This window comes from Spermophilus citellus (genome assembly GCF_964194105.1).
Source record: "Spermophilus citellus genome assembly, chromosome: 12".
NCBI lineage: Eukaryota > Metazoa > Chordata > Mammalia > Rodentia > Sciuridae > Spermophilus > Spermophilus citellus.
Genome location: NC_138198.1, coordinates 95,101,156 through 95,117,140, shown reverse-complemented (window position 1 = coordinate 95,117,140; position 15,985 = coordinate 95,101,156). Strand labels below are relative to the sequence as shown.

At 42.4% G+C, this 15,985-nt stretch overlaps 1 protein-coding gene across 16 annotated transcripts in view; it reads right to left on the bottom strand.

Annotated features, from left to right (window-relative positions):
* FHOD3 (formin homology 2 domain containing 3) overlaps positions 1-15,985 on the bottom strand; it is a 435,723-nt gene that overhangs the window by 4,803 nt on the left and 414,935 nt on the right. For all 16 annotated transcript variants that reach the window (XM_081263639.1, XM_081263640.1, XM_081263647.1 and 13 more), the window contains 2 exons: positions 14,350-14,524; positions 7,579-7,740 (listed from right to left, as the gene is read on the bottom strand). In XM_081263639.1, the coding sequence (XP_081119765.1) occupies positions 7,579-7,740; positions 14,350-14,524 (337 nt within the window). The remainder of the gene's footprint in view (positions 1-7,578; positions 7,741-14,349; positions 14,525-15,985) is intronic.

The window sequence follows — 15,985 nt, the reverse complement described above, 5'->3', positions numbered from 1 at the left end:
ATGTATGCTTATAAGCATTTATTTCTATCCTTGATGATTGCCATTCTAACTGGAGACGAAATATCAGTGTAGTTTTGATTTGCATTTCCCTGGTTAAGGATATTGAACATTTTCACGTATTTGTTGGTCATCTACATTTCTTTTGAGAAGTGTCTATTTAGATCTTTTGTCCATTTGTTGACTGGGTGTTTATTTTTTTGGTTTTAAACTTTCTTTATTCAGAATATTAATTCCCTGTTGGAAGAACTGGCAAAGATTTTCTTCCATCCTATAGATTGCTTTTTTAAGCTCTTGTTTCCTTTACTGTGCAGAAGCTTTTTGCCTTAAAGCATACTGTTCATTGTTTCTCAGTTTTATTTCTTGAGCCTGCACCAGTATGTTGGTGCTTTTCCTTATTTTTCTTCCAACAGTTGCAGTGTTTCTAATTTCTAATTTCACTACTGTGACCAAAAGAACTGACAAGAACAATTTTAGAAGAGGAAATTTATTTGGCACTTATGGTTTCAGGGTATCAGTTCACAACTGGCCGACTCCATTGCTCTGAGCTTGAAGGCAGGCAGAAATCACTGCAGAAGGGTGTGGCAGAGGAAAGCAGTTCAGGAGATGTTAATCAGAAAGCAGAAAGAGACTCCTCTCATGATCCAACTACTCCAGCTACACCCCACCTACAGTGACCTCGCAGTTAATCCCTATCAACAGATAAATACACTAATCAGGTTAGGCCCTCATAACCCAATCATTTTACTTGTAAACTTTCTTACATTGTCTTACCCATGAACTTTTGGGGGACATCTCATATCTAAACCATAACAGGAATCTAGTTTTATTCTTTAAAAATAAAAACCTGGATACCAAGTTTGTTCCATTTGTTTAAAAGGTTTTCTCCTCCAATGTATATTTTTGGGATCTTTGTCAAGGATCAGATGACAATGTGAATTTGTTTCTCAATTCTATTTCATTGATCTTTGTGTCTATTTCTATATTACTACTGTTTTTATACTACTAGGCTTTTTTTGTTTTTTACTATAGCTCTGTAGTGTAATTTAAAATGAGGTATCCTACCTCCTCCAGCATTGCCCTTCTTACTCAGGATTGCTTTGGTTCTTCTAGGTCTTCTATTTGTCTAGATCTTTATAAATTTTAGGACTTTGTTATTGTGTTCTATAAAGCGTCTCGCTAATATTTCAATGGGGGTTGCATTGAATCTGTAGTTTGCTTTTTGGTAATAGTCATTTTGACAATTTAATTCTGCCTATCCATGAACATGTGAGGTCTTTACATCTTCTAAGATCTTCAGTTTCTTTCTTCAGGATTCTATCATTTTAATTCTAGAAGGTCTCTCTTACCTCCTTGGCTAGATTTATTCCCACATTTGGGGGGTGGGCGTTAGGCTTTTGTGAATGGAATTGTTTTTCTCATTTCTTTCTCAGCACATTCATGACTGGTGTGTAGGAAATCTCTTGATTCTTCTATGTTGACCTTGGATCTTGCTACTTTATTGAATTTGTTTATCATCTCTAGACTTCTAGCGTAATTTTTGGGGCCTTTTAAGTATAGGATCATGTCATCTAGAAACAGATGATTTCTTATTTTCCTATTCATATCCTGTTTTCTTCTCTTGCCTGATTGTTCTAACTAGAGTTTCAAGAACTATATTGAATGGAAGTGGGGAGAGTGGACATCCTGCCAATGTTGATTTCTTAGTTTTGATAAATTCTCCTGTGGCCACGCAAGGTGTTACCTTCGGGGCTGCTGGGTAAAGGATGCAAGGCAATTCTCTGTTCTATTTTTGTGACTTCTTTGTGTATCTAAAAGCTTTCAAAAAGTTAAAACCAACCTGGAACAACAAGGAGGTTCCCAGACCTACCCAACTTAATCTCAACTTGAGAATCAGTGAACAAGGGTCTCTGGGAGAAGCCCACGGCACTGCATTTGTACCTTCCCCAGCGGACCCTGACTTAAATCACTGTTGTCAGACAAGGGGAAAGGCAGGGCCCTCAGGAAGGTGCTTTGTGGTGACAGGGTTGAAGTCTCCCAGTTCCACCTAATGACATGATGTCCACTCATGCTGAGACACCTCATGCTCATGCATGAAGTACTTCCTATTGTCACCGGCCTGGCCATGGTTTCCTTGGTATAGCAGAGCCCCTACAATGACACATTCCTCTATAACTGGCTACATTAGCATCCATGCTACTTACGAATCTCTTCGATTCTAAGCAGGAAGTGAACAGAAGGTAATCAGTGAAAACACAAAAGCCAGGTGCTGCCCAAGAGTCATGTTACAGACTGAGGAGTGGAGCAGAGCTGGGCTTGGGAGGAAAGAAAGGAAACAAGTTTTCAAAACTGTTTTCTGGGAGAACCCACATCAACCTGGGAAGTCCTACACATAAGAGGGAAGGGTGCTTCAGGAATCCATAGGCTGGGTTTTCAGCAGTATTTCAATTCCTGGGCCAGACAAAACTGCCGTACACAGCCTTCCAAATTAAGTCCAGCTCATCAGTTCTCTGGATGTCATAACAATACTAACCAAAACGTGTGCCAACACTGTAGCCTGTGTGTGCCCAGGTGCAAAGCCATTACACCAGCATGCTGGAGGCAGGGAACATAGGTCTGGTCTACTTAGAGGCAGCTGGGGTGAGGTGGACAGTGTGGGGTGGGGGTAAGAGCACCGAGTGACCACTGAGGAGGTATGGCTGTGTGCATAGCAGCTCTTAGGCACCCGCAGGCAGCTTCAGATCCCCACCTGCATGAGGTCTCTTGAACAGAAGCACAAAAGAACCTAGATGACAGGGAGGGAAGGAGAGGGGGAGGTGGGAACTTGGCACAGGTGCCTAACAACCATCCCTGGGGCTGGCACTACTGCCTTCAGTGTACCCAAGAAGCCTGCAGCTCTGTGGGGCCAAGTAACTGTGGGGATTCCCGTCACCATTTCTGTTGAACACATGTGTCAATCTCTGACTGTAAAAATGGATTTTACTGGAACTTGGTGGCAAAGACAATGAAATACTGTGACATCCCGTCAGGAAGGTGCAGGGTGTTTTCCAGAATACTCTCTTATAGCCTCAGAAAAGCTCTGGGAGACACAGATTCTCAGATTCCTATTTCATTGCTCCTCCCTCCTTCTGAACCTGTGCTCTGGGCCAAATGGGTTTCTGGCATCTAGACAGACATAGGGACTGAAAGGCCCTCCTCCCCTCTCGGTGTGCCAGTTCCTTATTTGGGAGGATGATTTATCTCAAAATGAAACAACCAGAGAGCCTATTGGGTGCAGTGAAGCACTCTGTACTCTTAGTTCCATCTCTCTCACCTTGAGGCTTCCTGATGTTTTGCCATACTGAAGTCCTGGCCTCTGGCCCACTCCTGCTCTGGACTGACCGACTCCCCTACCTGGGTTCAAGGAGATCTTCAGCACTCTCTTGAATTGTTCCATTTATCCTCCTGTCCTGTGTTCATAGGGTGGGTGCCCTTAGCTGCATGAGGGGTCAGTCCATCTTTAATGAGTTCTAAATATCATGAAGTGCTGAGTAAATTCTAATGACACAGTTGTTGAGAAGAATCCGAGAAACCCTGGTTGTCTCTTCCGACATCTTTATTTTGTTCCAAGAACATTAATTTTAAAAACTCTCTGGCCTATTGTCATGTTAACTTCCCCTATGAAAGAACATAATTGGCTCAGGGTAAGTAAGGGAGTACTATTTAAATAAAACAGATTTTTCTTAATGGGTAAGAAGAAAAAAAAAAACTGGATATTTTCAAATACCACTTTGGAAAAGTAAGGACAAGTGAATTATGTTGTGCACTGATCTGGTCCAGGGCTGAATCTAATGTTTTGTGAGTCTTGTCTTCTGTTTTCTCTGAAATAGATTCAATAGTATTTAAGATTCAATAATTTTCTATCCCTAAGAAACTCAACTTATCAGATAGCATGCTAAATCCTTCCATATCTTGCAAAAGAAATAAGATTCTAGTCACATCAAATGAATATGAAGTATTTGACCCTTCAAGAGGAAGGTCGATGCTTATAGGATGCACACATATACAATAGGGAGGTGATCATGGTGTGAGGGGTGGGGATCAGGATGCACAATCAGAGGCTACAGTTCCTTTCCCAGTAGACCCTGACATCTCCCCACTGAGCCACCTATTCTCATAAGTATGGCCAACCTTAAGTTCCTAACTAGTTGTAGGTCATATCATAGTGATGACATTTTTACAGAAATTTGTCCCTGAGCCCAAAACTCCATTGTCACATATATGAGCAGTGCCCAGAAGCCCCCATGGAGGAAAATTCAGCAGGAAAAGGGGCAAGTGGCCTTTCAACCATGACACTGCCTGGGCTCTGCTGGGAAAAGATAAAAGTCCCTAATCCTTAGCGCTGAGCTCAAGGTGACAGGCAGGCGACCAGTTGAGCAGGCCTTTCTTCTAAGATGGGACCCAGATGAGAATGAATGTGACATGGCGGTGGGGGGTAGCTGCTTCTCCTCCCCAGCTATCAGAGCCTGCCCTGCAGCATCCAACTTGGGAGAACCCCTCAAATGTCCTTGAGCTACATCATATTTTAGTCAAGGCCAATATCTAGGGAGCCTAAGAGGACAATTAGCCCTGGGACGAAACAATGCTCCAATATGCTGAAAAGGGAAACCAAAATATGAAAACATAAAAAATGAGCTCTGGAAACTTTCTCCCTGGGTCAGGGTCACCAGCCAACTGGAGAACCTTGGTTAGAATCAAAGAATATATGAGATGAAGGAGATGGACCATTCTGCAGGTTAGAAATCATCTACGCCATTTGAAATATTTTGCTTAATAAAGATGCTGACTGGCACTTGCTGGAAAAGCAGCAAAGTGAGCTACGAGAATCTATAATCTGATTAAGACGCCCTTGACATGTCTCATGTGATGACATGCCACGCATGTGTTAGCTGGCTGTTTGAAGTGTATAGGCTTCATCCCCAGCATTACACACAAAAGCAGACATTTAATTATCTCTGAGGATCCTCAAGTGGCTTGCAGGTCATAAATTTCCAGGTTATGGGATCGGTTCTGTTTGATTTTGTGCACTAGGTGGACTATAATTGTCTTTAGCCAAATGAGTTATAGCCCAAATATGTCGGTTATTCATTATTCCCTTGCCCCAGCACCACCATTAAACAATCAAACACAGCATTGTTCCACAGTGAGGCCCAAACCACTAAATTTCACATAGATTGTGCAAATTGCTTTTTTCTTACTCCTTTAACCCCTTGTGAAAAGCTGAGGCTCACCATTCCTTTCTAACAAAAATCAAAGCCTAAGATTCCTCATCTGTTGACAGTGCCATTGCTAATATATGAAACCGTTACAGATAAACATTTACATGCACATGGTACTGTATTTGTTATAGTAACTGCATCGTGGGGAAAAATGTGTTTAGCGAAATAAAAAGAATATGAGAGAAAATTGGAATGAAAATGATACCACAGGAAATTATTCTATATCAACCACAAAACAGGCTCTTTCAGGATTGAAGAGGAAAATTATTTATGACTGTGTTACTGTGCTCAGTGATATTATAAATCTATGAATCCTACTCTTTATAGATCACTGAGAGGGCCAATGCAGTCATGGAACTTACAGGAAGTACCCAATCCTTTGGCTTCCAAGGACTGGCCAGGACGATGTATCATGCATTAGCCTTTTGATTTGTGGTTCCTGGCTCACCTCTGTCACACATTCCCTGCCCTGGTATTCTTTCTCTACTCTTCTCCCCAAGTCCACCTCCCACAGGCTTTTCCCAGAAACACACCATAGTTATTATTGCACTGAGATTGCTCATATCTGTTAAGACCAGGAGTTAACAGATACAAGGCTTCTACCATTTGGTTACCGGTCTATCAAATTAACAGGAAAGCAATAAAAAAAAAAGCTACTATTGTAGTTAATCCACTTAAGACCTCCAAAAGCCTTTTGCAAGCTTCATTTAAAAAGCTACTTAAGATTTTTTATTAAAAAGCAAGAGAAAAATGAACAAATATGATAGACAAGTTATATACTGCAAAAGGCGTAATCTTCCTCATGTGCATGAAATGTAAATTAAAACCAAAGGGATATACTATTTGACGCTATTCTGATAGGCAAAAATGGAAATCCCACATTGGCCTGGAGCAACTGGGATTTGGTATGCAGCATTCAGCTAGTAGTGGATTAGCCTTGCCCCTTTGAAGAAGATTTGTCACCTGAGGATGCCCCTACTTTCCCAAGTGACAGGACCCTCAGCCCCTACCCCTGAGGTTCTGAAGCTGTTGGTCTGAGTAAGCCAAAATATCTGGAATTTAAAAATCTCTGCAGAATATTCTAACTGGCATCCAAGGTTGGTAATCACAGCTCAAGAGCCTCATCACTCAAATGAGTACCAAGGGTCAGCAGCATCAACTTCACCTAGGAACTTGTTAGCAACAGACTTGTGGCCCACCCATCTTACTGAATGAGAATCACATCCTCAGCCCCAACTGTTTTTATTTCTTAGGAAAAATTACCATTAGAAACTGAACAGATTATATCAAGGGAGCAAGGTCCCACAGGCTGCAGGAACCTGCTTTAGCATCTTTGACGCCCTGGAAGCAAACGTGGCAAGGAGTCAAGCAGAAGCATGACCCTGCACTCCAGTCACCTCTTGTGTGAATCTCCTGGGTGGCACAGGCTGGGTGCACCATGTGTTTTGAGTTTTTAGTGAACTACCCACCTGCCTGGGGTTTCTTTCACTTTGGGGTACAGAACAGGGGAGCAACCAGGCTCCGTTTCCTCCCTGCCATTCCTCAATCTCAGAGGCAAAGTGGTAGAGGCTGGGACTGAGTGACACAGCGAAGGGCTGAAGCCCAGGAGCTCCCCTGAAACATCTGGACCATAGCTAATGCAAGGAAACATCAAAGGACCCACAGGGATCCCGTTTCTCTACCAAGTGGTCTATGTGAGACTTGGCACAGAGCCACAGCCAATAGAGGCTCCTCACCCGTCAGCTCCAGGAGCAGGCAGCAGGCTCAGACCAAAGGGGAAAATCAGTTCCTTTGATGTCCTAAATCCTGTTTGGTGGGGAAAGGGAAAAAACTGATCTGCCTAGGCTAACATTATATATTGTAAGCATCCTAATGACCATCAAATCACTTGCTACCCTGGTTTTCACCTTTGACATGCAGGTGGGCTGTGGCAAACCCCTGAGGGAACAAGCTTCTAACCCAGTAGGAAAGTGGTCCCGGGTCCCTCTGGCAAAGAAGGCACTCACCCCAACACATGAGAGACATTTAAAGACCTTGCAGACCTTCTTGGACAAAGTGTGACTTGTGGGAGGCCTGGCCACAAACAGCAAATAAACTGGTCAGGTGCAGCACAGCTCCCTCCTCTATAGAGGCCAACACTGGTAGTCAACTTGAAACCTTTCAGTGGGGTTGTTGTTGTTGTTGAGGGCTACAGGTGGGCACTGAGACAGCTACTGAGGATTCATGGAAGCTGCCTCTGAATCTCTGCCCTTCAGGGTTATACAGCATATAAAGGAAGATCCTTCCAGGGTTGAGACCCTCACCCCTCCTCAAATGCACTCACGAGATTTGCGGTTGGCCCGAGATCGCTTCCTCTCCCTTGGCACCACTCGCTGACTGGGCACTTGGGTGGCCGACTTGACAATGCGGTCCATGATCTCATCTGCAGCATCGTCTGCGATGGTAGGTGAGTCATCAGTTCCCACAGCCCATGAATTAGTGGATCCTGAAAAATTAACCAGAGTGCAATATATTCAAAGAGAAAGAAAACACAAAAGACAAATCATTGCTTCTTTGAGTGGCTGACATATATCAGCGATGGATCTCAGCAAAGCCAGAGTCAGAGCCTCAGAGTGACATATTCAGGGTGCTTAGCTGGACCCACTTGCGACTTATACCCTCCAGGCTCTGCCCAAACTTGTGCTAGGGCATTTATTTCATATTCTTTTCATACCCGTAACAACTGTGTTCTCGTCTTTCATTGTTATGTATCTCTACCCCTGCCAAGCCCTAAGGGCAGATGATCCATGCTGTACCCAACTATGTACATCACTGATATCCAGCAATGTACAGAGAGGCCCACCAAGAGATTTACTAAGTTACCTTTCTATGAGTGGTTGTATACCTAGTAAATGTGAACTAACCCTACCTTCTCATATATTAAGTAGAAAACAAGGAATTTTGTAATACACAGTTTGTCTTTTAATTACTTAGCTTTTCAAAACTGTAATAGGATTGCCCTCTTCAATCAGTAATGTGGATAGTGATTTAATCTTTTCCTTTGGAGAATAAAAAATCACCTGCTCCTTGACCAGAAAGATGTATTTATGAGTAACTGTATATTCAAACAGGCCAAGTCTAGGGTCAAGGTATCTGCCTAAGCAAGCAAAAAGCACCACCTAAACATGGGTTCCCAAGTAATGGCAAATAATTGGAAATCAATGTGAATTTATATGTCCAGAACTTTGCCTTTGTGATAATTTTCTTATGAAATCTCTTCAATGATGGTGAATGTTTCTACAGGAGGAAAAATATACAACATGTTCAAAATCATTTATTTCTACTATCCACACTTTATTTTGTAATAAAATAATTTACAATGTACAATTTCAAAAGACTGTAGTTAGAGTTCTCAAACTCATTGCCTACAGAACACAGGTAATCCCAGGCTGAAGCCAAAGAACAGTCAGCTTTTTCCAATGTGTGGGGGGGAGAAGGGGGAGAGGAGAAGGGGTTGGGAAATGTTTAAAATGGTAAAATTTTAAAAATTTAATGTTAATGTATGTTAATAAGCATACATTTAAAACACTTTAGTTTGTCTTCCCTACTGATATCTTAAAAAACTTTTGGGGCTTGGAACCACCTGATTGGAAATGAATGAAGAAAACAGAAATTGATGGATCGAATTGAAAACAGTGGAGCAGTTCAGTACATTATGATTTTCATGGACACGTGTGTTTGAAATTTTACTGCAAATATGAAATGATATAATGTACTCATAACTTCTGCCAGTAAAATTCATGTGACTGAACATGTAAATAATTCACACTTCGTAAGATCAGTGCCAGAACTCCAGGTGTTCCATTACCTGCATGGGTGAGCCCTGCAGCTACAGGACAATGATGTTTTCAAATAATGAGGGTTTTTTTTCTTCTTTTTTGATACTATTGATCAAGTTCTTGAAGTTTATTTTGCTTAGCTTTTTAGTGGGAGTGCATCCACAGCCCTGGAACATGCAGAGCCAACTCTAGTTTCCCTGCTCATTCCTAAGGGAACGTGGTCTATTTGCTCCTATCAGAATGCCATTTTTTTTCCAGCATTATATAATGTTTTTAAAAAACAGACTCTTCCCAGAAGTGAATTTTTGAAATTGCTGCCAAGTTTTTCCACATTCTCAGGATGGTTTGAGTGTTGTAATTGCAGGTGGCAGGACTCACGATGGCACAGCTTTCAGACCAGGACTGTAAAGCCTCTGACAATGGCCCTCCTTAGAGGAGAGCAATCAAATAGCACAACTGTTTTGCCTAGCAATTTCCTATTTTCCCTTTTGCCTATTGATTTATAATTCTGAGTCTTATCTTGAAATGCCAAACTACTCTTCCAAAAATACACACAAAGCTCAATCAATTATGTTTATTACCCATAAGACATTTTCAGAGCACTGGGCCAGAAATGAAGGCACTGTCTAATTTTCCCTCTGAGAATTACCAATGTTTCCCATCTCCATTTTACACATCCCCAGGGATCTGTTTCCAATGCAATTTTCAGAGAGGATCAAAAGGAACATCTTGCCATGGGTCCAGAATTGTCAAACCTCAGTTTTGTGATGACTTCATTCCCTCCTGCGACCTCATTCCTGGTTCTACTTTTAATCTCCCCTCTGCTTGGTTACTGTCCTCACTGCCTGATCACCATTTGTTCTCATTCTTCCTGGCCATGGATGTTTTTCTCTTGGTAGACACTTGGTACCCACAGGTAGCCATCAGGGGAATACTGCCCACACTTCTTCCTATACCTGGGATCCAATGTGTCTCATCTCAGTTGCCCAAGTGTTGGCAAGTCATTTATGGATAATGAGATGTCATGGAGGGGATAGAACATTCTAGACTATAATAACAATACCATTTCACTTTGGCTTCATTTTTAAAGGTACTGTAATTCATTTTTTTCCTTTTAAAAAGCTAAACAGTATATAAGGAAGAAATTATATCAAGTAGATATTAATATTATTTTAATATAAAAAATGTTTGCCTTCATCACTGAAAGACAATTTCCCTGGAGATAGACTGGCAGTTTAAAAATGTCTTTTTTTCTGGCTTTGTTTCTTTTGAAGAGTGAGCCATACTTCCTGATCTTGGTCCTTGGAAGGGAATGCATCTTTCCTGTGTTATAAAGATTTTATCTTTCTTTGTTTTTTGGCAGTTTGCCTATGACATGGCTCTATTTATTCTGCTTGGACTTGCTAAGTTTCTTAAATATTTGAGTTAACACCTATCATCAATTGGAGGAGTTCTCAGCTATTATTTTTTAATATATATATATTTTTAGTTGCAGTTGGACACAATACCTTTTATTATTATTTATTTTTAAGGGGTGCTGAGGATAGAACCCAGGGCCTTGCACATGCTGGTCGAGTGCTCTACCGCTGAGCCATAACCCCAGCCCTCAATTATTATCAAACATTTCTTCTTATCCCTTGTCTCCTTCTGGTACTCCAATGACACATTAGATCATTTAAGTGTGTCCCAGACATCTCACACTTTGTTCTTCTTTCTTACCATGCTTCAATTTGTACACTTTCTATTATCCTTCTCTTCTTGCTGGAAATTGTTATTGAACCTATCTACTAGGTCCTTATTTCAGATATTTTATAGTTTCAGCGACTGAGATCAGTGTGACTTTGTTCTCCAGAGTCTCCTCCTTTTTTTCTGTTAATAGATGTGACAAGGTCCTGAGCTAGCCTGAGGCTAAAAGGCAGTTTTAGCTAAGAAATTAGTCCACCTCTCTCTCTAGGTATCTTGAGGATGACAGCTGTGTGCTTGCTCTGCCATGTGTGTTATCCCCAGTGGTTGGAAACGGCAGGTTGCTGGCAGCCTTTCTGGCCCAAGGCCCCTACCCACTCCCTGCCCACTCAGTGATACACTTAGCCAATGTCTTATGGAGTAAATCCCCTGTACTCAGTACTCCTCCATTCTAATCTCTATGCCAGCTCCACCTGGCTAGTATGAGTTCTACTGTTTTATCTTTGCTGTTAGAGTCATTCCACCCATGGTGAGCCTGGTCCTTTGCCTGTGCCCAAATTCAGCAAATGCTCCCAGAGGAGCAATCTCAGCTTGTCCAAAATTCTTCTTTCTCAAGTCTTCTTTCCTCACAAGTTCCAGAGTGTCTTTTAAAAGAGGGCTTTCTAACTTGTTATATATATTTTTTAAATTCTAGTCATGGTAGCAGGAGTGATGGCTTGCCACTCCTTACTGCATGCTGTCTGGAAGCAGAAGTCTCTTTAGAGAGGAGTAAATGTGAAGACAAACTAAACAGGCTCCCTCTCTAAGCCCTTTCACCTGTCAGCGAAAATGAACCCATACTGAAGAAATCCGACACTAGTTTTTCTTCTTGGTTTCTTCTGGATGGGAAGAGACATCAACAGCCTATTTATGTTCTGTTACCCGACTCCTCCTCCCCGGATGGACTCCATTGCACCATTCTGGCATCCACCAAGGTACAGAGGCTCAAGGCTCTGGCCTGATGGCTGGGGTCACATGGTGCCTATACTAGTGACCTCCTGCACCTTCCTGCTGGCCCCACTGAGCCCAGGGCACTAAGCCTGTGAGAGCTGCCAGGCAGAGACTCACCCAGGATGTGTGAGGCCTTTGGGTACCACAGGGAACAAGTGAATCCCCTCACCTCAACAACACTGCAAAAGCTATTTTATTTTTATTTTGTGCTTCTTCCAGATTGACAGTTTCTACTGCTCAGCATTTAATGATAGTATTTTCTTCACTTTCTGACTTGCCCTACTTTTTCTTCTTTTTTTCTACAGGGGCATTCTCTGTCCTGTCTTAGAATGGAGGCCTTGTCTCAAACCAGACATCAGAATGCATGATGTCATGCTCAAGGCTGTGTTCTCCTGAGCTGCATCTTTCTGAAGTTGGTCACTAAAGTCTGCATTTTCACTGCCAAAATATGTTAATTTATTTTCTTCTCCTAATTCCACATCTTAAAACTACTCAGTAGTCAAAGAATTTGGACAGATCAAATTTCGAGGACCCTAATCTTTGATTGTTTGATGTAATATATATGCCAATATTGTGGGTACAGCTTAGGAATCAAGGTTGTAGTAAGAGATGTGACTTTTCTACTGTCATCTGTGTCTCGGTGCAACACTGAGGCAAAGATGGATGGAGGCTACCTTCCTTCTAGCATCATCTTAGCTAAACATGAAAGTAAAGGTCCTATTACAGAGTAAAGGCCAAAGTCCCACATGAAGGAAGAAAGGGGAATTAGAATCTACTGTACTCACATGAAGTAAAGAAACCAACCAGTAACTTCGTTAAAAATCCTGAAGTACAAATCCATAAAACTCTGAAGGTTCTAGAACACAACCTGTGCACATCTTTCAAGATTCTCTCTGGAGGATTTGTGGTTCTCTGGTTCACAGGAAACCTCAAAACGCCATATGAATTATGTGATGGGAACACACCTTCTCTGAGAAAACTAGCAGCAGCATTTACGTTTTCCTTTCCTGTTGAAGTTATTGCTGCTATAATTACTTTTACATTTTTAAGAGAGTTGACAACAGCAAGACTCTAGAAAGCATGATCAGTGAGTAAACCAACTGGAAGTCACTGGTGAACCTTCTTGGGGGCTCTTCGAGCATGGCCCTCTGGATTCTAGCTGCTTCCTGTACTCCTGGAGGCTTATCAGAGTCTTAGTAGGCACTGCATGCATGACCAAGTTTCTGTAATAAGCTAGCCCTCAGCCCAGCTTACCTGGAATATTCAGTTGTATTTATTGTACCAGCATAATTATTACCAGCATCCTCTTTTAAACTCCAAAGCATTCTCTTCAGACAAAACTCTATGGTTTCTTCTAGCTGTGTGCATAGCATGTGCTAAGTAAACACCAAGAGGAGACAGACCATCTCCAGCAGTTAATTCTCTTTAAAGCTTATCCTCTTTAGGAAGCCTAAACGGGGACCTCAGGAGTGCATTGAAGAGATGGGGTTTGGACAGGGCCTGCAAATAGTGTCTGAAGGTGAACAGAAACTGGAGCAGCCAGAGTGAAGGGCATTCCAAGCCGAGGGAATGGCATGAACAACAGGGGACACTCAGAGATACGTAGGGTATTTAGAGAAGGGCAGAGCCAACAACATGGAAATGAATGAAAGCCAAATTTGGAAAATAGGCCCAGATTACAGGGGCCTCATAGGTCAGTGTGTGTGGTATGGATTTTAACCTATAGCAGGGAATTTAGGAGAGCTAACATGGTATCAGATTAATCCAGAGAAGCATGAATGCTTTTTTTTTTTTTTTTTTTGGTACCAGGGATTGAACTTAAGGGCACTCAACCACTGAGTGACATCCCCAGCCCTATTTGGTATTTTAGTTAGAGATAGGGTCTCACTTAGTTGTGCTTAGTGCCTCGCCATTGCTGAGGCTGGCTTTGAACTTGTGATCGTCCTGCCCTAGCTTCCCAGGTTCCTAGGATTATAGGCAAGTGCCACTGCACACAGATCCTTAATTCTTAAAATTTAAAAAAAAAATCTCAGTTATAATTCAACTCTGGAAATGCCAAAGTCTTTATCATCTTGAACTTTTAGTTTTGTCTGTTTTATTAAGGATGTAAAAAAAAAAAAGGCACAAAGAGTAGTGTTTTACACCAGGGGTTGGGAAGCTTTTTCTGTAGTTGCTCTTTTGAGCTGCAGAGCCTAGAGTCTGTCACAATGCTTAACTCTGCTGTTATGGTGCAAAGCACCCACAGACCAGACACAAAACGTGGCTGTGTTCCAATAAAACTTTATTTACAAAAATAGGAGGCAGACCAAATTTGGCTCTCAGGATGCAGACTGCTGAGCTCAGCTTTAGCTCACGAGGATTCACTCATAATAACTTCTGTGTTCATGAATGTGTCTCTTGGGGAGTGTTGTTTGGTTTTGAGACACAGCCATTGGAGGTGAGCTGTAAAGGAAGGTGTGTGCTTAAGTTGGTCCCAACAATTCAGGAAGGTTGATGGCCCTTTGTGGCCATACACTGGGCACAGTGATCTGTATCCTGTAGTGGAGACTTGATTTCCCAAGGTGGCCAACCCAAGACGACATGCCCCACCCACCAGGGCTTACCTCGGCTTGCCCGGCTGCGTGTGCGGATGCCCAGCACGGGGGTGGCATCCTCCATGGCAGGGGAGGTGGTTTTCAGCACGGCCTTCATGTTCTCATGTTCAGCTGCATCCTCGGCATAGCTCAGACCCTGCGGCTGGCTAGGTGGTACCGGGCAACTGCCAGAGAGCTTGCCAGTCTGCAAAAACCAAAGGGGTGTTAGTACATGAGAAAGACTCCCCAGAAAGCCAACTCAAACTTAGAAAATGTTTCATTGAGGAAAACTATCTTTTTTGGTTTTGTATGCATTCTGTAGACCCATAAGTTCCGGCAGTCACTGAGGTTATCAACTAATGACAAAACATCTGTCACTGAGGTTGTCAGCTAATGACAAAACAACTGGGCCACTTAACTCCAGGGATACTGTAGCCTCACTGCACTCCCAGCCTGGGAATCCTGCCATATGGGCAGAGGTGGCACTAAGCAGAGGGAGCGTGGTCACAAAGACTGGGAACTCTGCTCTGCCAGCAAATGGGACCATAGTTTTCCCTCAATTGATATCTGTCTACAAAAGATTAATTATCAGAAAACGAAGCCACAGGCCCCAGAAGGAAGTCCACCCACCCATCTTCCACTGGAGTGGCTCTCTCTGGGCTCAGACTCCCCAGTAGTCGTCCACTAGGAGTGACCAAGCAACTGGGAAGAGCTAAGGAAAACAAACTGAAGTCATGATGTGAGAACTGAAATATACCTTCTTAATCAAATGTACTCAGCTTTATTTTTAAACTTTAAAACTAGAATGTAGGGAAATTTTTCATAAATATTGGTTATGATGAGAGAATTGCAAAAGTGGGATTCAATCATGGCACGTTAAGAGTTGGGGAAGGTTCTTCTGAATCTAGATCACTTCATCGAAAAGGAAAAATGAGGTTCTTCAGGAAAACATGGCCTGCAAAGGCCCCATGTGGGTTAGTGTCAGGGTATAGTAGAGAACATGACAAGTAAATTCAAGCTGAAACAATTTGGCAACACTCACTACTTTTGATTATGAAAAAGTTTAGTTCTATCAGTACTAGGGATTGAACCCAGGGGTGCTTTATCACTGAGCTATATCCCGAGTCCTTTTTTTGAGATAGGACCCTGCTACATTGCTGAGGTTGGCCTCAAACTTGCCATTCTCCTGCCTCAGCTCTCCGGGTCACTGGGATCACAAGCATGCACCACCACACCTGGCAAGAATTTAATTATTTTAATAAGCAATTCAAACTTACAATGATTTCCTCTAAGTTTACCTGAACAAAAAGGCAGGTCATATATATTTTAAAGAGGCAATGCTAGAATACTGTGTATATACAAGGCCAAACATCTGGTGAAGAACAAAAAGTTAGATTAACATCTGCAAAGACAAGCTTCACAGTTTCCTGGCTTCCTCTTTTCATCCAGTGTCTCAGCCACAGCCAGGAGTCTGGGACACATCTGGGGCTTTGTACCATCTACACTGCTCCCTCCTCATTTTCCAGGGTCAATGAGGCCCAGTTTGGTCTCTGAAGCTGAACCCAGTTTCAGGGGAAGCAGCCCCTGTTTCTGTAGACACATCAACGCCACAGGAGCCAGTCAAGGAAATGGGCAAACAGCGGAGGCTGCCCAAGAGCTGGGGATA